At 47.2% G+C, this 23,329-nt stretch overlaps 1 protein-coding gene across 1 annotated transcript in view; it reads right to left on the bottom strand.

Annotated features, from left to right (window-relative positions):
* The window catches only part of sli (slit guidance ligand), a 416,482-nt gene that overhangs the window by 269,242 nt on the left and 123,911 nt on the right, over positions 1-23,329 (bottom strand). The window contains exon 3 of the mRNA XM_075676723.1: positions 3,506-3,577. Within this exon, the coding sequence (XP_075532838.1) occupies positions 3,506-3,577 (72 nt within the window). The remainder of the gene's footprint in view (positions 1-3,505; positions 3,578-23,329) is intronic.

Here is a 23,329-nt window from a genome sequence, read left to right as displayed (position 1 = left end):
CGTCTTCTCTGTGGTCTACAGAAGTAACATGCTGACTTGATTGCTGATTTCTTGCGATGGATGCCAACAGCGCATCACGAAGGGCGGCCGACGGCGGAGGCTCGCCGCGCTGCTTCGGTCTGGTGCGCTTCGGGAGCCGCTTGCTGTGCTTCTCTCGCAGGACGGTGACCCCAAGACCGGCGTTCGGTGAGAGAGAGGCACAAAGAGTAAAAAATGAGCTCTACACTTGCTAAAAAAGACTTAAAATTACAGACGGGCGTTCGGAAGCGAGCCTATCGCTCGTCGTCTTCTTCTTCCTAGCACATACGAACTGTACATTGAAGCCCTTGTATCTTGTATATCGTGCGAAAGCGAGGCGTATTCCATGTGTCGGCATTCCGTGTATACGTATTATTGTTGTTTGCAGTTAAGGACGGCGGTGGCGGCTAAGAACTGCTGATGAGCGGTTCAAGTCCGGTTTGCTACCCTACACCGGGGGTAAAGGAAAGGTGGAATAGAAAGAGGAAGAAGAGAATGGGCACCGAGTGCACGTGGGAGGATGCGCAGGAGCACATATAAGCGATCTCTCAGACCGGTGCATTTCAAGAACTGGTGCCCTATAACGCAAAACTAGTCCAATATCTTTTTATTCCAATCTCCTGATGTCAAATTTGCTTAACCGCCGACGCAAGCATCCGGCAGTCACCCGCACGGTTCTTTGAGCAGACCAGTCAAACGCTCTCCTCGTTCATTGGCGGTCACTTTTGTTTGCTTGAAAAACGAATAACATTGCCTACACTGAGCGGCTTATATAAATGGCTGACAACAGGCGAGAAGCACGCTCAAGTGGAGAGGGAAACGATGGGGCCGATCCACTGCATTGAAAATCGGTAACCGGACAGAGAGGGTGGTGCATGCGGTGTCTACGATTGGTCCGCTTTCCCTTACTTAGCTTCCGGTGGCTGGTCGAAAATAGCAGCGCCATGCAACGGAAGCTTAAGAATGGAGCTAGAACGGATCCTCAGCAAAGAAGAGTTGGCAGAACGAGGTCGTAAACGTGCCGAAAGTTTTCGAAAACGTTACACGGCCACGCAAAAAGTTTTATTACACGCAAATAAACCCATGCTCTCCGGCAGAGGCGAGTAGCCAGTGCAGGGGCGATCGGCGGCAACCATCTTTTACTCCTTCCGGAACGGGGCAGCCTGCGGCTATTCAGAAGAAAATTCAGTTTTGTTCGGCATATCAATGCATCTTTAACGCGTACGCGTCACTTTGGCGCGGTAAGCTTTTGCGGTTTTGTGACGTCGCGTGAGAGGCAGGTGAAGTGGGCAGCCCGAAAACTTTTGACCAATAGCCGAGGGCTAATGGCAAAAAGGCATCGAATCAGAAATAATTATTTTTGTTTTGTTCGGTCAAATTATGCATAATCAGTGTGTACGCGTCATATCAGATAGGGAGCTATCGGGGTTTTCATGACGTCGCGTGACAGACAGGTGAAGTGGAGGTGGTCCAAAAAAGTTTTTGACCAACTTGGTGGGCTGATTGCAGAATTGGAATAGAAAAGTTTGGAATAGTTTTACGTTATAGCGCCCATAATTTATAGCCATCTAAACATACACATTGGCGACGAGCTTGTAAACAAGACATTATCAGCTGGACAGACTTTCCGCGAATACCATACGTTGACAGTTTGTTTTTTTTTTCAAGGATATCGTGATTAAAGCAGTGGAATGAAACCTATTAAACGGCCCAGCATAAAAAATTTTTTTATATGTCTTGTAGTACGAATCATTTTAGGGTTAGCACAGCTGATGCTGACGTTCTTCCGCGGCAGCCGAACTGGGCATCATACAAAAATGTGTTTGTAAAATCATGCACTGTCATGGTAGGGGCAGTCAGGAAACGAAGGTTCAGCTGACGACTGCGCACACGAGCATGAAATTAAGCGGTGGGGGCTAAAGGAAGGCAAGAGGCACGAGCTTCGAAAGTGCTGTATTTAGCCTAGACAAGGTACAGGGAGTTAAAATTTGTAAGTCAGTAGCCTTCCAGTGCTGCCTATGTTGAGTGGTGCGTGAGCTCGTCCGGTGGGAGGCGAGCGCACGCTTCGACACTTGTCGGTCGTAGTTCCTGTAAAAGGCGAACGTATTAAGCTTCAGCGCCGCCCAGTTATCAGTCGAAATCCTCGATACGTGATACGCGCTGTCCCATATGTAGCACCAACTGGAGGCAAGGAAGTTGCTCCGTGAGAAGAGATCGAACTGCGGGCCCGTCGCGGAAGAAGCCTCATGAGGCAGAAATCCTGCCGCCTCATGCAATATACAACTGCCTCAGCGACACGGTCTATATATGCCAGTACATAATCTTCGACTTCGCCGTACGTGTGAGCGGCTGTGGCATGAGCCGCAACGCCGCCACAATATGGTACAATTATGCACGACATTAGTCCTTGAGTTTACACAGTTGTACATTTCTCCTCAGGTAAATGTGTTCGGGCAAACGCACCCAGCCTCGAGTGGGCTACACCGCAAATTTTTCCCGGACAATGTCGCACCGTTTCTTCGACTAAGACTACCTTGTCGAGTGAATCGCACAGTCATCTGTTCGTAAAGGCCAACCAGGCATTGAAAACGGACAGAAGTATAATCGGAAACGCTTAGCAGTCACTAGTACCGTAATAATAAAGAACCTCGTTGCGGGGTACTTCGCATTATGGTGAATACTGGATTCCAACTAGAACCCTTTCGATTCGTCGTGCATGTGTATGTACAGGGTGTTCAAAATGAAGCTGCATGGTTTTCTTAAAATTAGGCACTGGGAGGCACGCGAAGACCAGCTGTGCAAATAAGTTATGTGGCCAGGGGAAGACAAAGTGCGCTGATAATTATCGCTGTCAGCAGCCCAATTAACTAAAATTGAATAATTACCTTTTTGTTGGTTGCAGTAAGTGTGTATGTTCGTACTGAAAAAGGCAGTCGTGTTTCTACACAGTATCAGTTGGAAGAATTCTTCCAGCGTGTCTGTGCTCCGAGATATCAGACTCCAAATTTTAATTGTCGTTCACGCGATTACGCATGCAAGAGTTGGGATCGGCGCAAAGCTCCTCCCTGACGTGACGCGGCTGTTGCATGCGGCGTTTAGTCTGACGACGGGGCGGAGGCGTTGGCAAAGATCATAACTGTCCCCCTTTCCTTCTCGGCCTCCTAGGTTGTTTTTTTCGCATACATTAATTGTTCCTGCTACCAGAGTCACTACCGCGATAGCGGCAAGGAATAGGCAATAATGTTCAATAATGCAATTGCTTACGACAAACTATTGCGCTTTATTTCAGGGCCGGCTGCCACGTGGATTGTGCCGAGACTTTTGACGCAAGCTGCAACGGCGAGGTCCTGTTTCGGGTGCGCCGGCGGATTGGCGCTGTTGCGGCGGCGAGCACCTCGAGCGGAAAGGCATCGCCGCACGATTCAATGACGCCGCCGTCCCGTGAGGGGCGACCGCGGGGACGCTCGCAAAGGCTCCGTATACTCACAGCCTCTCCATGGACGTGAGGTCGGCGAAGGCGCCCCGATGCACCGTGTGTATCTCGTTCTCCATCAGATGCCTGCGTGCAAATAGCCCCATCAGCCGCAGAGCCCCCGTCGAACAAAGCGCTCATGCACCGCGTAAACATGGCACATTCAAAGTTTGGTGGGCATACAACAACGCACACGCTTGCGAGGCGGGCCACACTGCTGTCCCGCGGCAAACGCTGCAGCACTGAACACAGCCCGACCTGTCCCAGCCTCTTTTTTTTTTTTCTTTATTTCTGTATCGTTACGGAAACGTGCGTGCGATATATTTCCGCTCAGAATCGTAAAAAGCAGTGGAAACAAGAGCTAGGCAACGACAACGCACGACACGCAACTGCGCCATCGGTTATACTGCAAAAGAACCTCGTCTGTAGGTGCTTGGTCCTCAAGGGCGGTCATACATTCCTAACGGCAAACCGACAAGGCGTGATAATTTTCAAAGGACACACAGCGATAAATCACGATTTCGCCCTGTTATTTGCCTTACAAACGACATGCATTACTGGATAATTAGGGAAGATTTTTTTTTTATCTTTAATACTGTTCAACACTCTGGTCTCGTTAATTACACGACTTCATTGAAAACAATCTGTGTGATTCATTCCTTGTTATTATATTATGTTTTATTTTTTCCTAGTGCATCGTGAACTAAGATTCTATTTCCCCTCGGCTGCACTTACGTTTGTAGTTTGTAAACTACTACGGTCTTATATATGTCATATATATTATATGTATTTTCTATGTACTGCCCGCTTACTTAATGCCTCACTTTGAGGCCTGTAAGGTATCTTTAAATAAATAAATAAATAAATAAATAAATAAATAAATAAAAAGTCGCAGTTTGGTCCAAAAGGCGAAGCATTGATAGCGACAGCAAAATAGTAGGCAACTACACGAAGTAGGATTCGTAGGTATATAGGCAGTATAAATTGCAGTAAACATTCACTTACTAATTAATTAACAAGAATGGTGTCCCGTGCACGCACAAAAATGAACAGAGTATTATAATTAGGGCGTCCATCATACAAGAGTAATCATTAGTTGAGGTATAGTGACGGCGGGTGCAAGCGCGCTCCATAACGTCACTTAACAAGTTACCACGCCGCGTCAACCACACTATAGTCTATTTGATTGTGATAACCCATGCATACTGTTCGGTCTTTACGTATGCCCATCAGTTGTACACTGCGCAGCCAGTTTGGAGCTAGCGCCCTTCACGAGCACTGAATAAATGATGCTTAGCTGCCAAAAATATAGTGTTAAATGTCTTCTTGTTCCCATTAATGAAGTTTCTTTTTGTTTTCTTTCTTTTAACCACGAATAATAAAAGCGGGGACGATGTCGTAGTTCGCTGAGCGCCACAGACGCCCAAAGCAAGCACGAGGAGTACGCGGCATTTCTTGACACCCATTTTCAGAGCGCTTTGGCTAGTTTATCTCTCAGATTTTTTGAAAAAAAAAACAAGAAGGTACTCCTGCGAACAATCGTCGCGAGACAATAACTCTTCAAACAACCGAAGCGCGCGTTGATTCTTCCGCGCCACCCGGGAAGAGCGTGCCGTGTGCACACCCAAACGGCTCGCGGGAGAGTGAAATTCCAGACGGAAGGAGCCCACGGGAAAGAGCACGTAGGAAGGAGAAAACTGATGAGAGGCCGCACATCTCCGCGCGCTAAGCGAAAAGTGTGGAGGAAGTCACGTGGCATTTTCCCGTTGTAGCGGCCATGTTATCGGGGCACAATGACGGTTTTGTTATAGTGGTGTGTCGTGCGCTGCCCCGTAGGTCTCGTACCGCACAAAGGCGTCGTGTGTGCAGGATTGAGTTAGTCTCGCGTGTTTTGTTCCGCTGTGTTATAAAGACCTTGCTCTTGCGGCTGTTGTTGTGGCCAGGTGGGACTGGAAGAAGTAAAAAGCGCAAAACGAGCGTGCATGCGACGCCGTACACCACGCCACGGACGAAGGACGATCTGGGAATACACTTGCCGTCTTCGGTGGATTCATGCTGACGTCATCACATACTGAAACCGCTGTGCTTCAGAATAAGTACTATAAACGCCTTGCACGTCAGTGACAGCTGTGCAGTGTTCCTGCTTTTGACAGCGGACGGTGCACTTGTGGCACGTACGTTAAACAGCCATGTGGAAGGATGGGAAAGACACGGCTGCTGTGAGTGATTAAGAGGAAGCTTTAGCTCAGGCCAAACTCCGACGCAGCCTATCGAAATACATGTAAAACGCAGAAACGCTTTTATGGGATAGCCCCTGGACCAATTTTAATGAAATTTATTGCATTAAAGACAGAACGTTCTATTCTAGTCATTGATGGAAGCGTAATTTCGATCTAGGGTCTGAATGTTGTTAAAAGAATTTTCAAAAATTCGAACGTTCGGAAAAATAGAAGCCCGAAGTTTACAAATTAATAGCTCTGCATCAAGAACAGTTACCGCGGTTCTGTAACCGGCATCCATTAGAGCATTCAAAGTGGACAAATTTGACATGTCAATTTACATCTTACGCGAATTTGTTGCGTTGTGTACAAGGGTTGTGCAAAATCTGCATTTTGATATTGCTAAATTTTCTGGCATTCATGTGTAACATATTAATTTTGTGCGCTTTAGAGGTACTATTAGATACAATTCACAGAATTGTGATATCATTCTTTCATTGCTGAGTTACAGAGTTGTAAACTTGATAATTTCTTATTTTTTTCCAAATCTGCAATTTTTGCAATTTTCAATAGAAAAATGACGATCTAAAACGATAATTTGAAGCCAGCAGTCACTAGATTTTAAGTTTTTCTTTTACATACAACAAACTCCGTCAAGTTTGGTGCAGTGGTCGCCGAGAAAAACGAATTCTCATTCTATATGTATTTAGATAGTGACACCTGAGCTAAAGCTTCCTCTTTCTCTGCATCCACTGCACCAAATTTGACAAGGTTCGTTGTATTTGAAAGAAAAACTTAAAGTCTAGTGACAGTTGGTTTCGAATTTTTGTGTTAGGTTGTCAATTGTTTATTAAAAATTTGCAAAAGAACGCAAATTTTCAGAAAACGACATTATCAAATTTAGAACTCTAACTCAGCAATGAAGAAATGATAGCCAATTCTGTGAATTCCATCTAATAGAACATCTAAAGCGGACGGATTGATGTGCTCTAAGTCAATCTAAAAAAAATTAGTAATATGAAAATACAGCTTTTGCAGACTACTTGTACACAACGTAACGAATTCACGTAACCTATAAATCGACATATCGAATTTGTCCGCTTTGAATTATTTAACGGATGCCGTTAACGGAACCGCGATATCTCTTCTTGATGCACAGTTATTAATCTGCAAACTCCGTGCTTCTATTTTTTTTTTCAACCTTTCGAATATTTTGACAATTCTTTTACCAAAATTCAGGCCCTAAATCGAGATTCCGCTTCCAACAGTCACTGCAATTGAACTTTCTCCCTCTAGTGCAACACATTTCATTAAAATCGGTCCAGGGGTTATCTCAGAAAAGGGTTTCTGCGCTTTAAGTGTATTTGAACAGGTCGCGTCGGAGTTGGGCCCGAGCTAAAGCTCCCTCTTGAGGCACGAACCCTGCTTAGCGGAGATATCGGTGTGCTCGAGGGAGTCGGGGAAGATTGGCGGATGCCGTGCAAGAGCGGCTCGACCGAAGAACGCGCGCACGCCTACGGCCGCACGCATGCGCGCTTCCCGTTCGGCACCGCAGAACCCCGTGGAGCCTCGCCTACGCACCTCGGTGCGCGTGACTCGTCACATCGAGCGCGGCGGTGCGCGGCCGCCCGAAACGAGTGCGACAAAGCAAAGCGGCGACCGGCACCCGCGTTCGTCCTCATGCACTGCAGACGGGCTAGCCATAGGCCGCGGTGTGCGCAAAGTGTGCTGCCGTTCATCGCCTGTGCATTCTTGCAGTGCAGCGATAATGCTGAGATTTATTTTCAGAAAAGCCGGCAAAGTAGCGGGCACTGCCCTTACAGTCTGGATCGCGAAGTCCATCATCAACTTTCAACGCTAGAGCACAATACTGGGTCGAAATGACTTAGGCAACGGTATACCGCGATGATATACACCGCGATTGGGTCTGCTGATCGGGGGTGGCTTCCACGAACATTTAAAGCTTAAAACAATAACGAATTTCAGAATGCGTTCTAGTGCGGATTAGAAGTTGGCTATGTAGAACATGTAAGAGCGCGTTCTTAAATTCGTTATTATTCTCAGCACTAAATGTTCGCGGAAGCCGCCCCGGATAACTACGTCGTCCGCGCAGCCCGGCGTAGTCACGCAGAAGGCGACAAATGTAACCTGAGGCGCCATAACGTAAAGCTATCCCAAACTTTTTTTATTCCAATTCTGCAATCAGTCCTCCGCGATCGGTCATTTTTTTTTAAAATATCCTCCCTTCGCCTGTATATCACGCGACGTCAGAAAAACCTCGATGGCTCCACCATCGGATATGACGTGTACACACTGATTATGCATCATTGGGCCGAAAAAAAAACTGTTATTTTTGATTCGACGCCTTTTCACCACTAGCCCTCGGCTATTGGTCAAAAGTTTTCGCGCTGCACCCGCTTCACCTGCCTGTCACGCGACTTCACAGAACCGCGAAAACTCACCGCGTCAAAGTATTTTATTTATTTATTTATTTATTTATTTATTTATTTATTTATTTATTTATTTTATTACAAATACCTACAGCGCCCGAGTTGGGCATTATCGTAGGGGGGTTAATTACAAACATAAAAGTCAACTTTGCGAACAACGGCATCATATCATCTGTGGTGTTAAAATACAATCATCGTAATTAGTAGAGAAAGACAACACTTCTAATACTAACAACATTCTATTATAAAATTTGTTACACAATGCATAAAACGGAACACTGGAAATATTGTCGAAAACAGATTCATTTAACATTCTCTATGGCAGATCAAAAATTGGGTGCAGACACTACGTCATCCGGGAGCAAATTCCATTTGTCTGCGGAAAGAATGAAAACTAAAATACATTAATACGACTTTGGTCGGCCCTCATTTTCTTGGAATTGTCGCGTCTCTTAGATAGATAATGAGGTGGTTTTAAATATATGTTCTTATCGATTCCTGTGTTACCGCTGTTAATGTTGTGTAAAAGCTATAACCTGATTATTTTTCTGCGTGTGGACAGCAACTTCCATTCTAGATTTTCCCTGATTTGCGAACCTCTAATTTTGCAGCCGTAGATGCCCGTGACGAATCTTGCAGCCCTTTTCTGAACACGCTCTAACTTATCTTCAAAAACTTTTGTGAAGGGGTCCCATGCTGCGCAAGCGTATTCTAACACTGGCCTAATATTTGTAAGATACAAAGCTTCCTTCAATGGTTTTGGCGCATACTTGAAGTTCCTCTTCAAGGTGCAAAAGGTGGCACGCTTTAGCGCTTGTTGTGTCAATGTGGAATGTCCAGTCTAATCCCGCAGTTAAAGCAACGCCCAGGTATTTGATTTCGTCATCGGCGCATTGCACTAAAACATTATTTATAGAGTATGAACTGGGCACCTTTTTCTTTTTGTTCGTAAATTTAACATGATAACACTTTGCTACGTTCAAATGCATTTTCCATTTAGCACACCACAAACCAATTTTTTTTAGATCAAACTGCAACACACTCGTATGTTTGGCACATTATACACAGGATAATACACAGCACAATCATCTGCATACAGTCTGATATTTGAAACACAGCCTTCACTTAAATCATTGATAAATATGAGGAACAGCAACGGCCCACGGACCGACCCTCGAGGCACACCTGATAAAACATTAACCGTTCTCGACGTCGCACCATTCAGAACCACTTTTTGCTGCCGTTTATGCAAATAATCTTTAATCCAACCGTAAAGTGAATCGGGGAGGCCAAGAAATGATAGTTTGTGCAAAAGTAAGTCATGCGGGACTACATCAAACACCTTTCGAAAATCAATAAAAATAGCATCTATCTCTGTACTATTGCTAAAGCCGAGTCCAACGTCATTTATGAATTCAGTAAGTTGGCTTCTTATTATATGACTAATAAAAATCGGGCCCCTTGGTTAACCCCTTTCTTCTCGTTCAGTAAGTTGAGTGGTACAGGATAATCTCATGCGAAATCAATGCTGGGTCGGGATGAAAAAATTATGGCCATGAAGATGCTTAATAAGACTAGAGTAAATAACTTGTTCTAGTGTTTTACAACAAACAGATGTCCAAGACACCGGTCTGTAATTGCTTGCCAAATCACGACAACCACTTTTAAATATTGGAGTTACATTGGCCATTTTCCAGTCACTAGGTAACCTTTGAGAATTTATTGACTTGGTGAATAATTCAACCAAGATAGGAGCAATACTGTGGGAACAGCGCTTCATGACGTGATTTGATATACCATCCGGACTATGAGTAGAATGTGGATTAATGTTGCACAACAGAGCCCTAATTGCAGCCTCATTTAAAACGATGTCATGCACCTGAGGTAACTGTTCGTGTAATTCAGGTATCGGAGTATGACGACATGCTGTGAAGACGGAGTGAAAATATTTGTTAAAGCAATCAGTTTTTTTTTTTTGTGTTATCAGTTAACATATCACTTTCGTGCCGGAGAGCCGGAATGCCAACGCTGTGTTTTCTGCTACTTTTGACATATCGCCATAACTCCTAAGGATTAGATCTTATTTTATCAGCTAGCGACGATAAGTATGCTCTTTTTGCTGCCTTTAATTCTTGTTTCAAGTTTTTAGTTAGAGTTCTAAGCTTGTCATATAGGTGCTGACTTCGTGCTATCTTGAATGCCTTGTATACTCGGGCCTTCTTTCTTATTGACAGACGCAGTTCTTTGTTAATCCAAGGTTTATCCATTCTACGTCTAGATGATACCACTCTTGGGAGAATGTATTTAGCGACCAAAGGCAGGATTTTGTCTCTGAACAGAGTCCATAAGTTTTCTATGTTGTACTGGCTGCTGTATTCCAGTAATACCGGCAGTAATCAGTTTAACTCTTCATCTATGGCATTATAATTCCCCTGTTCATACATAAATATCTTTCTCGGGTAATTCTTGCTAACCTGTAACTTCTTGCACACTATTGTTGCATTTACGACCTCATGATCACTTATTCCTGGTGCTGCCTAACTGCTTCAACTAAATCATCATAGTTGCTAAACAACAAGTCCAACGTACTGTCCTTAGCTGAACCGTAATGCGTTGGGAAATTTACAAACTGAGCAAGTTCATTGTTACGTGTTAGTTCAATGAAGGCCAAGTGAAGTGCCGAGGCGCTCGTCGCTACAGGATAGCGGTCACGCCATACCACGTCAGGCATGTTAAAATCGCCCCCAAGTAGAATAGTTTCCGATGATGAGACCGACAGTGACTGTGCAAGGCTGTGAAATGGTTCTATGCTTGTTGAAGATGGTGGCCTGTAAAACGATCTCACCACAAGGCTGTTATCACCAGAAGCCAATATTCTGCACCAAATACATTCTGAAGAAACATCACAGCATAAAGATGCATTAATATGCCGAACAAAATTGATCTTTTTTTTTCTGAATAGCCACAGGCTGTCCCGTTCCGAAAGGGATCAAAGGTGGCTGCCGCCGATGGCCCAGGCACTGGCTACTCGCACCTGCCGAACAGCATGGGTTTATTTGCGTACAACAAACCTTTTGCGTGGCCGTGCAGCGCTTTCGAGCACTTTCGGCAGGTTCACGACATCGCTCTGCCAACTCTTCTTTGCTGAGGATCCGTTTTAGCGGCATTCTTAACCTTCCCTTGCGTGCCGCCGCAATTTTCGACCAGCCACCGCAAGCTAAGTATAGCGAAACGGGACCAATCGCAGACGCCGGCACCACCTTCTGCATTCGGTTATCGAATTTTAGTGCACTGGCTCGGCCCCATCGAATCCATCTCCACTTGAGCGTGCTCCTAGCTTCTTGTCAGCCAAGTAGATAAGACAAGCCGCTCAATGTAGGCAATGTTATTCGTTTTCAAAGCAAACAAAAGTGATTTCCTATAAACGAGGTGAGTGTTTGATTGGTCTGTTGAGACAACCCTTCGGGTCACCGCTCGATGCTTGCGTCGGCGCATACGCAAATTTCGCGTCAGGAGATTGGAATAAAAACATATTGGAATAGTTTTACGTTATAGGGCCCTGCACCAGCGAGATGGCGGATTAACGACAACTTCCAGCGACACTGATCTTCACAAAGAGTGACGTCAGGACCTCTTATTAGTTCCTATCTCCATGGGAAGGAGAGTGTCGCTACTTTATTATCTCGTCAAGGGGTTTCACTGATGACGCGACCTTAGCCATACCTCGCGGCACCAACCCAAGATGAAATAAATTACAAATTAGTGTAATGCACTTTCAGTGCATATCTGGCCCACTTTTAAATGCTTATAAGTTACTACATAAGTGCGTAATGAAATCACACTAGAGAACATTTTTATAACCTACTTGCACAGGTGGAGCGATAGACAAATGAAAGAAGACACCAGCGGTTTGACCACGTCGACTGCCCATGAAGTAACGGATTGTATTTTTTGTCTTGATGCCACTAGTCCATTCATCTGAAAGCGTCTGAGCTGGGGCAGATCCCGAGTTTCGAGAAACTCGGGCCTTCCTACATGGCGCCCCCTGCTCATGATCTTTGACTATTAACGCCTAAGTTCGAAGGTGAGGGAGCCGAAAGCTGCCTCTATATTCCAGATGCCTTCAATGTTGTGGCCTTCCGAAAGTTTGTAAATGCCGGCCTTACATTCTCACTCACTCACACACACACACACACACACACACACACACACACACACACACACACACACACACACACACACACAAAGAAAAAAAAGCTGTCACGCTAAAGGTCTTCATAACAGTAGATGGCAGCCAATCGTGATGTTGGACATACTATTATCGGAGGCCGGCCAACGGGAAAATGCACTTCTGAACGAAAAGTTTTGCGAATTCCCCCTCCCCCTCCTCCTCCACCGCAATCTTCTTTCAACTTGTTTCGAAAAATATTTTTCGCTTCTCTTCTTGAAAAAAGTTCGTTCCTAACGAGAAAAAAATCCCGACATCTTATCAATGACGATACACTTTAGAGCTTTGACGGTTCGGTTGATCCTGATGGCGCATTCAATAATCACAGCAAATACAGCACTTAGACATATTACGCAAGAGAAATTCGAAAGATACTGCCACATGAAAAGCTTGCGTACAAACACACAAACACACACACACACAAACACACACACACACACACACACACACACACACACACACACACACACACACACACACACACACACACACACACACACACACACACACACACACACATCCTTATTGCAAGCACCACAAAGTGGCAAAAATGCACCCACAAAAAATAAAGCGAAGCGCGACGATCCTCATCGGCACGCTCTCTCCCAGCGCGACGCGGGGGGGGAGGGGGGGGGCAGAATGATGCAGCCGGGCACGGTTTGCTTTATTACTTTATCGCGTGCAAATCGCGGCACGACCCAGAAGGCTGTCGTCTTCGGGGTCGATAATCCGATATACTTCACGGCCATAGACTTGCTATTGCTGCGGCCCATTGGACAACAAAAGAAGGGAAAAAAAAAAAAAAAACACTCGACGAACCGCAACTACATTCCTGATTGGCTAGTGATAAGCGATGGAGGAACTGTCAAAAAAAAAAGGCCGGCAATAGGCGACCACGTGAGGCTGGGCCGGCGGCACACAATAAAGCGCGCGCTCGCTTCTATTCGTCGTTGAGTCGCAAAAGCATGCGCTCGGCGGGACGTTGTTGCCTGTCCCAGGACTGCGCTCATCCGACCCGACGGCGCGCACCTCTTCCCGGGACATAATCGTCCGGTACGCCCTTTTTCATAAGCATTTTCTTCCACTTCACACGCTCACACGAAGGGACACACACACACGAAGCGTTCCAGTTAAAGACGTTCACAAAAGCCGGTGTGTCGCAAAAAGCGCAATAGTGCTTGCACGGCCTTCTTCTGTGACGGTAGGTCCTTTCGACGGTGTAAAATAATTTTTTCTGATAGCGGTTGGACGTCCAGCTGGTCAAGTTCGTGGCGAAGGCATTCCCTCTGTGGACTGTACTGCGGGCAGGCGCACAAAATATGGTCAATCGATTCTTCGTGGCCGCAGTGGTCACAGGTTGCGGTGCCGGTCATCCCTATGCAGAACGCATAAGCCTTGGTAAAGGCTACGCCCAACCACAGTGTGATATAAAAGCGGGGCGTCACTACGGCGAAGCGGTGATGGCGCTCGAAGACTTAATGTGGGATGAAGTAAGTACAGTCGCGTATTTCTTAAATGTAGCTCCTTCCATTGCGAAGCGGTGCACTGCCGAGCAAGGTGGCGGAGCTTCCGTGCTGCGTCAGATCTAGAAAGTGGAATTGGGGCGTGGTGCTCCACAGTATGGGCTGAGCGCGCAGCTTGATCCGCCCGTTCATTAACGTTTTCCTCTCTGTCCTCTTTCTAACCCCTATCTCCCATCCCCAGAGTAGGGTAGCAAACAGGAGACTGATATCTGGTTAACCTCCCTGCCTTTACTCTCTCTCTCTCTCTTCTACTGCACAGAAGTGACGTCGCATCTGCGCGGCTGTTATGCCGGCAAACGCTATCCGCTCTCATTCCATATGTGTGGACCAAAAAGAGAGCGCTCTTTCTTTTCTTTCCTTTTCTTTTTCCTTTTCTTTTTTAGCGACTTTGAAATGTCAGCCAGGCTGCGTACTCCAGAACCCGTCCGCGTGGAATGACCCCAGCAGTCGCGAACTTCACAGCTTTATAACTTGTTCGGTGCAACCCTCGCTCTTCGTTGCGGAGCGCACAAAAGCTTCTCGTCGGGGCCTTCCGTACTTTTGGATTTCCAAAAGAGAGGAGTGCCATCACAAAATTCCTTCTCGGCAAGTTATTGATGGTGCCACCACCTTGGTCAAGGCGTAGCATCGGAAACCCTCTTTATTACGATATGACATCAATAAAGGACTTATGCGTGGACTTCTTTCTTATGCGTGCATCGGAATCGATAAAACGCGCCAAGGAAGTTTAATGACATATATGTACTCCAGACTAAGGAAAGTCGTAACTCGTAACAGTGGATGCGCATCAACTTCAGTGATTTTTTTCTTTTGTGTGTGTGTATATATATATTCAGGCGTAATTTTCAAAGTGAGGGGCATGCATTCGTCCAAGCAAAGCTAAGCACATGATGGGCCTATCACTAACAAATACATCGGGGGCCGAATTAACAAAACGTTTCGCGCTTAAGTGCTCTTTACCATTGCCTGGCCCCTTTCGCTTATAATATGTCCAGCACTAACATTGGATGCAATGTTCTTTTAATTGTATAGCGCAAAAGCTTTTTGTTTTGTTTTGTTTGTCTGAGAACAAAAATGTTTCTAAATTGCGCCCGGGGCACAGCGCGAAGGCTACACCACTTTCGCACTGGATGTGCCCATCGACTCCTTCACATGCTTCCACAAAGCACACACCAACATCCTGGAAAAGGGCGCAATGAGTGCGTTCAACGAATGCTAACCCGTAGGGCTGAAACTTGGTGCATAACAGAGAAACTTAAGAAGAATTTGAGGATCGTGCAACGACCAATGGAATGCAGAAGGATAGGTGCACCGCTAAAGGGCAACTCTGGCAATTTTTCGAGGTCAGCGGATGTCAATGAAAGTTGCTGGGTTCGTCCTGTGCACACTTTCGTCATTTCTTCGAAACAGCAGGCTTGAGAGTTGTGCAGGTTTTTTTCAATTATTTCATTAATTGCCTCGAACCACCAGCCCTGCCTCCTCCTCATTTACTGGCACCACAGTGTTATGACGTAAATGGCTGTATACTCGGAGCATGCTGGGAATGGATTGCAGACGAATGCGTCGAGGAGTCGACGATCGTGATTGCCGCGAGAAGTTACGTTTTGTGTGGCGCGATCAAGTTATATGATCAGGAAGTGGTGCTGCGTGTTTGGCTTCACGAACTTCAGCACAACCAGGCGCCCACATAGTTTGAGCCGATGTCGATCGCGTTCAGCCGAGGTTAAGCCTACATCACAGTCACTACTTGTCCCATGAAATCTTCTGCTGCAGTGCTTCTGACAGTGCAATACGCAAAGCTATACTGCTGATTTTATAATGTCAGTTTTATAGCGAGGTCACATCCATGCTCCTGGAGAAATGCTCATTGTTGAGAGATGTCGTTGGTAGTGTCTTTACATTTTATGCTCTTATTTTGCCATGGTAAAAATGCTGCTGCAAACATATTTATTTTTGCTGCTGTGTATGCATTTTGTATTTAGTCTAGTGTTCGCGGGAAATTGCAATTTCTAAATTTGAAAGCTAGACATTTCCCCTGCCTTTAACTTGACATGCCCAGTTACCTATGCTGTGCTTTGAGTTCGGTCGCATTAATTAGGATTGTCGTTTTCAAAAGCTAGTTGCCTTATCAAATTGCCCGCAGTGTACAGGATCATAACGAATTGTACAGAGTGAACTCTCATGATTCTGTTATTTTGCTAATGCAGGAAGCATGATTCCAGCAAAGCCATTCGCTGCAATTATTGGTCAAGATGCTCAGAAAATGGAGTCCCTGTTCCTCGTGGTTAACCGTGAACAGTATGCTCGCTGTAATGAAAGCTAAAGACGATTTGCTGCATAAATTACACTTTTACAGCTCAACCGTATACGCTTCTTTCTAATTTTTCGTCAACTAATATACACTGTTTAATATATTTATACTGTTTGAAACAATCACTTCTTGCCAGAGAATATTAAGCGTGATGTTTAACTTGCTCTTATAGACGACTGCCTGTGTTTGAAACGTGTGAACTCACACATTTAAAGCTTAATTCAGTAACCAGAGTATGGGTGATTTAATAAACATCATTTGTTCATCTATGTAATCGCACGCTACAAGCCCTAATCTTGCATTATCGCACCGAATACAAATAATTTAGAAATTGGCAATGTATTTTAACTCACTTCATCAATTTGTTGTGGCCAGCAGGGGCCCTATAACGTGAAACTATTACAATATGTTTTTATTCCAATCTCCTGACGTCAAATTTGCGTAACCGCCGACGCAAGCATCGGTCGGTCACCCGCAGGGTTGTCTGAACAAACCAATCAAACGCTCTCCTCATTCATAGGAGGTTACTTTTGTTTGCTTGAAAAACGAATAGCATTGCCTACGCTGAGCGGCCTGTCTTATCTACTTGGCTGACGAGAGGCGAGGAGCACGCTGAAGTGGAGAGGGTTTCGATGGGGCCGAGCCAGTGCATTGAAAATCGATAACCGGACAGAGAGGGTGGTGCACGCGGCGTCTACGATTGGTCCGCCTTCCCTTACTTAGCTTGCGGTGGCTGGTCGAAAATAGCGGCGGCATGCAACGGAAGCTTAAGAATGGTGCTAAAACGGATCCTCAGCAAAGAAGAGTTGGCAGAAAGAGGTCATAAACGTGCCGAAAGTGTTCGAAAACGTTACACGGCCACGCAAAAAGTCTTATTGTACAAAAAAAACTCATGCTCTCCGGTAGGTGCGAGTAGCCAGTGCTTGAGCGATCGGCGGTAGCCACCTTTTATTCCTTTCGGACCGGGGCAGCCAGCGGCTATTCAGAAAAAAAATGTTTTGTTCGGCATATTAATGCACCTTTAACGTTTACACGCCTCTTTGACACAGTGAGTTTTTGCGGTTTGGTGACGTCGCGTGTCAGGCAGATGAAGCGGGTGCAGCCCAAAATCTTTTGACCAATACTCGAGATCGAATGCCGAAAAGGCACCAAATCAGAAATAACTATTGACACGTGTACTTGTCTTCACCGGGCGACACGTTTCACCGCCTAACAAAGGTTGTCGCACAGCGCAGGACGCGCCTGGATGTATCGGAAGTTTCTGGAATGTTATCGATGGTTCCATCCGCTGTCTGTGACCGAACCTTGTGTAATCTGATTGCATGTGTGCGCGACGCGAATAATGTAGAACTTTGTGGAAGACACGCGGGTCCCAGCGATTACTCTGGAAGATTCGACAACTGATCTATAAAAGCCGACGCGCTTCACCCGCTCATCAGATTTTCGACGATCGCCGACCGTGTTCGCCGCTATCGTTGTGCTATAAGTGTAGCCTGTTTTTGTGGGCACAGAATCGCCCAATAAAAGTTAGTTTTGTCTTTCACAGTATTGCTACTGTGTTCTTCATACGTCACTCCACGTGACATCTGGTGGAGGTGCTTTTCGTTTAGGTAGCGGACGCCCGCGACAAGCCGTGATCCAAGCCCGGACCGCAAAGAGAACACCAACGTTCCCGACCATCGAGCAAGCCGCCGTCTTCAACAGCTGCCCCCGGAGCACGGACTTCTACCTGAGAAGACCAAGAAGATTGTGGCCAATACAACCCCAATGGCAGACCCAGCGTCCCCCATTGTGCTGCTGCTGAGCATTCCAGGGAGCGTCCGACTTTCCGCGGTTCAACATTCGAGGACCCGGAAACCTGGCTTGAGACGTATGCGAGGGTCGCTGCATTTAACTGCTGGAACAGCGACGACAAACTGCGACATGTCTTCTTCGCATTGGAAGACGCTGCCAGGACGTGGTTCGAGAACAGAGAAGCCACCTTAACGACCTGGGACCTTTTCCGAAGCGGCTTCTTGCAGACATTCACAAGCGTCGTATGCCGAGAACGAACCCAAGCACTACTAGAAACCCGAGAGCAGCAGCCTAATGCGACCACCACGATTATGACAGACCACGATCTCGCCGCTGCCACCATTTGTAAGGGTTGAAGGTCGTAGAGAGGAACTTGGCAGGAATTAGGCGTGCAGGGTTTATTTACAGTATTTACATTTTAAACACGAAATACATCGACAGTCTAGCGTGGCTCCCAAATGGAGCACGCAAGACGACGCATACAGCAAACAAGCACACAGCTCACGAGCACAGAGCACGACGACGAGCACACTCTAGCAGCCGACATCAGCTGCTTATAAACACTCCATTGGTCCTTAGTTCCCTAGGTGAGGGAAACGTTCGACCAGTCAATTCGTAGCGTCCAACATCATCGAAGTTGACCCGCCTTTTTGTAGGAGGAGGGCTCACCCACACACGTACGCACTTTGGATTCCCAGAACCCGAGTTGGAGCCCGTCCTCGTAGCCAGCTGGTAACGCCTGACCCATGCCGGCGCCTCTGAATTCCAGAGCTGGCTTTCTCCTGTAGTCGCCACGAGTGTCAGCAGACTGTGACGAATCCTGGGGCCCACGTACCGCAAAGCACCCTTTTGTTAGGGAAGCTCTTCTTGCTGCAGAGAGACCATTAAGACAGGGCAAATCAACCAACAATAAACGGGGCGCCAAACGAGGCCAGCCCTGCTGCCGTCGCCCATTCTCCGAACGAGGCGCATTGTGGATTAACGCTGCCGTAGTCCCGAGTTCTCCGAAGGAAGTTCATGGTCGGTTAGCCCTGTCGTCCGCACTGGTTCTCTGAAGGGCGCCACCGCCGCGGGTCTATCGAAGCACCTGCAGCGGGCTGAGATACTTTGGCAGAGCAATACCCCTGCAGGCCGATCCTAACAGCTCCTCTATAGCCCGGAAAATCTCGCCTGGCCAGTGCTGACAACCGCTGGGCAGGAAGAGAATGGCTGGCGAGCAAGAATACGGCTTTGCTCCTTGCAATTCCTACGCACTTGGAATGCCTTAAACCACCTCACAACAACTGGCACAGAAGAGTCGATCCCGGCAATACAATACCACTCAGCGTGCAAACGCCCGGAATCAGCCGTTAACCCACCAGGCTTCCTATTAAAATTTCAATGCAAGCCACTCAACCGGGAACTCCAAATTTTGCCCCAAAATCTCGTGCCGGCAAAGCAAGCATTCACGTTCCCCTTGAGTTCGACCAAACCTGACCGTCGTGCCGCACAAAAGTAAAGGTTTACGCTGAACTAAACCGAAGGCTCTCAACCACCAATACCTAAACATAACTTAAGCAGCCCAACTTCACGAACCGCCTATTCTTACCCTATCGCAGTGGCGTACTTATCGCACGTACTGGTGCCACTGAACTGCCTCGTCAACTCCACAGGTACGTAGTCACAATCGCGCTAGCTTTGTGGTCTCTATTCAGAACACGTGCTTGCGTCGCACGCAAAACGTTCCATCACGCTTACTCACGTGTCTTACTCTAGTCCATACAGGACACGTAACTTAAACGAACAACTAAAGTTGCGTAACTTACGCACTCTGCAGAACATTTAAATAATTCGTCTGCTAATAACTCCTTCTACGCACGTTTATTGGAGAAGTCAGAATACGGCCGGCCTCAACACACACGAGCAACCCAGTCATAAACCTGCTTCCTTCCATCCACACAGGATACGCGCTAATGGAACTAAGAACGCTTTTCAGTGCAAATCACGCACTTACTGAAAACCTACGCGCTTAACCATAGAAAATTCAAAAACACTTACATAAAGAAGAAGGTTAACTAATACACACACACGAGGCGTCTCAACGATAACCCTGACCTTCAGGTTACTCACACACACAAAAAAAAAGAAAGCCTATCTACTCAGTAATGAACACCTCGCGAAACTACAGGCTTACATAAAACACCTCTTTCAGACCTCGGAGCTTCTCAAACGAAAACATAAACAAAGCTCATACCTTACATACTGAAAGAAACTCTAATCTTAAATCGCGACATTCTCAAATGCTAAAAAAAAACGCAACACGTTTCACTTCTACGGAAGTTCTCTTGGCCTCCCATTCCAAACGTTTTCGACTGACTGATACTTTTGAGCCTTACACGAGGTGGTCGCGGTTCAAAAGCTACTCTGGCTACCGAAGAACAACAAAAGGGCTGACGGACTATCAGCTCTTCCAAGACGTTACAGTTTCTCGCCAATTTGCGTCCCGGCGCCACGCTTTCATCACTAACTCAACTGACCACGTCACGGCTCCCTACCACCTCGCCTCGTCTGGCCACCTTGCGCTCCTTCGCACTACATGCTGCACTCCGTAAAGAACGACGGAACGACGGAGAACGTAATTGCCCCGTGCCCTTTGTCCGCGTCTGTCCAGAACATGCTTCTCGGTCTCTTTTTGACCGGTGGCTCAAACGTGCTTGATGCGCCAACGTCGTCAACGACGACCGCATCTTTCTTTTCCTCCCGCCCTGGCTTTTCGCGTCTTTCGCCGTCTTTGGCTGCGCTACATTAATCATCGCATTTTAATCTTTACGGCGCTTCTTTCTGCGGCGCTTTCCTATGGAATTCCCTTTCATGCCGCCTTCTCGCGCCTCGTGCTGGCCGGTACACATTTCGTCGGCCCCGATCGGTCTCCTACCCGCACAGTCTCATTGATTTTCATTTGAATCAACACTCTCTCTGCCTCGACTGGCGGACAGCTCAACCGACTCTGGAACAATGCATCAGTTTTTGCTCGAGCTATGCAACTCGCGCTCTTGCGAACTGCCCTCTACGGCATTGCCAAGCTCACGCTGTGCATCGACACACAGCTCGTCGGTCTCGATCGCTGTCTCACCCGCACAGTCCGAATGATTCCTAACTAAATCATCCCTCTCTTGGCTATCTAAACTGGCGGAGAGCTGCACCGATCCCTGGATTATGCAGTTGTCTTCGCTTGAGCTACGGAGCTCGCAATCCTGCGAACTGCCCTCAACTGCATCGTTCAGCTGGCACTTCACTTCGGCACGCAGATCTGACTCGACATTGGGTGCTCGCGTCTGCCGGGTCAGCAGTGCTCTCTACTTCGTTAACAACCTCGCTAACATTACAAGCGACGGACACGCGCGGTAAGTGTGCCAATTCATTCGCAGCTGGCCTAGCTGTCTCTACAGTGCTTTATTGGCACAGCACCTCGTCGCTCTCACTCTGGCCTTTAACGGCCTCTGCTGTAACTAAGGCATCGTTAACTGCTAGCACTTCGAGTTCACTTATGAACGTGCTACTACTTCTGTTGGCTTTCGACAAAAATTTGCTATCTACTTCCTTCCACTTTCGCTGCGTCCAGCCTACAGATTTCTCAAGCCACTGTAGACTTCGTTTGATTGCCTGCTCTAAACTCTCAATCTCTTAGTTCAATCGTCTCAATCGTCTCAATCTCTTCAAAGTCGGTGAGCTGCCGTTGCTGTTTCCCTAGTCGTAGGCCGATCTACGAGCCGTAGGTCGATCTCACCGCTGCCATTCAGTTATTAGAGTTCGAGGACGATCCTACCGCTGGCATAGAGTTGTAGGAGTTCTCAGACGATCTCGCCGCTGCCATCATTTGTAAGGGTTGAAGGTCGTAGAGAGGAACTTGGGAGGAACTAGGCGTACACGGTTTATTTAGAGTATTTACGTTTTAAACAAGAGATACATCGACAGTCTAGCGTGGCTCCCAAATGGAGCACGCAAGACGACGCATACAGCAAACAAGCACACAGCTCACGAGCACAGAGCACGACGACGAGCGCACTCTAGCAGCCGACAACAGCTGCTTATAAACACTCCATTGATCCCTAGTTCCCGAGGCGAGGGAAACGTTCGACCAGTCAATTCGTAGCGTCCAACGTCATCGAAGTTGACCCGCCTTTTTGGAGGAGGAGGGCTCACACACACACGGACGCGTTTTGAATTCCCAGAACCCGAGTTGAGCACGTCTTCGTAGCCAGGTGGTCACGCCTGACCCCAGCCGACGCCTCTAAATTCCAGAGCTGGCTTTCTCCTGTAGTCGCCACGAGTGTCAGCAGACTGTGACGAATCCTGGGGCCCACGTACAGCAAAGCACCCTTTTGTTAGGGAAGCTCTTCTTGCTGCAGAGAGACCATTAAGACAGGGCAAATCAACCAACAATAAACGGGGCGCCAAACGAGGCCAGCCCTGCTGCCGTCGCCCATTCTCCGAACGAGGCGCATTGTGGATTAACGCTGCCGTAGTCCCGAGTTCTCCGAAGGAATTTCATGGTCGGTTAGCCCTGTCGTCCGCACTGGTTCTCTGAAGGGCGCCACCGTCGCGGGTCTATCGAAGCACCTGCAGCGGGCTGAGATACTTTTGCAGAGCAATACCGCTGCAGGCCGATCCTCACACCAGTCAAATGGTGAAGCGCAGCAAATGATCCGTACAATCAAGGACTTGCTCCAGAAAGCCAAAGACCCGATCCTGCTTTTTCTGGCATAGCAAAGCACCCCTGGAGTGTCTGGTTACAGCCCTGTCCAACTTCTTATGGGTCGCACACTTCGAACCCGTCTTCCAGTTTCCACGGCAAAGCTAGCTCCAGACTGGACGGACGTTGCAAACTTCAAGGTCAGGGACAGTGTGCAAAGGCATCGTCAGGCACAAGGTTTCAATAGACGCCATGCTGCTCATGATCTTCGCACCCTCGAAGAAGTGGAGGAAGTATGGGTTCAAGGTCAGTCCAGCCCAGAGGCCACGATTATACGTCGTGCAGACGCCCGTCGGAGTCCTGCTGAGAAATCGCCGACACCTTTAACCTTGCACCAGCCAACAGAATTCACTTGGGCCTGCCAATGTCAGTGGCAGTCTAGAACCACAGACTGCACAGTCGTCGCATGAATGTGATGACAGCGGCGGCCCACCGGCTGAACCTGTTCCTTCAGGGCCTTTCTTGAAGGAAAACGTCTAAAATCCTAAGTTGCACCATACGCGTCAACTATGTTTTGGAAACAAATTTGTTGTGAGCGTAAGCGAAGGCGTGGCAAAAACGACTAGTTATTTGCTGCGCTCT

This window comes from Dermacentor variabilis, unplaced genomic scaffold (genome assembly GCF_050947875.1).
Source record: "Dermacentor variabilis isolate Ectoservices unplaced genomic scaffold, ASM5094787v1 scaffold_12, whole genome shotgun sequence".
Taxonomy (NCBI): Eukaryota; Metazoa; Arthropoda; class Arachnida; order Ixodida; family Ixodidae; genus Dermacentor; species Dermacentor variabilis.
This window is presented reverse-complemented; position numbering and strand designations above follow the sequence as displayed.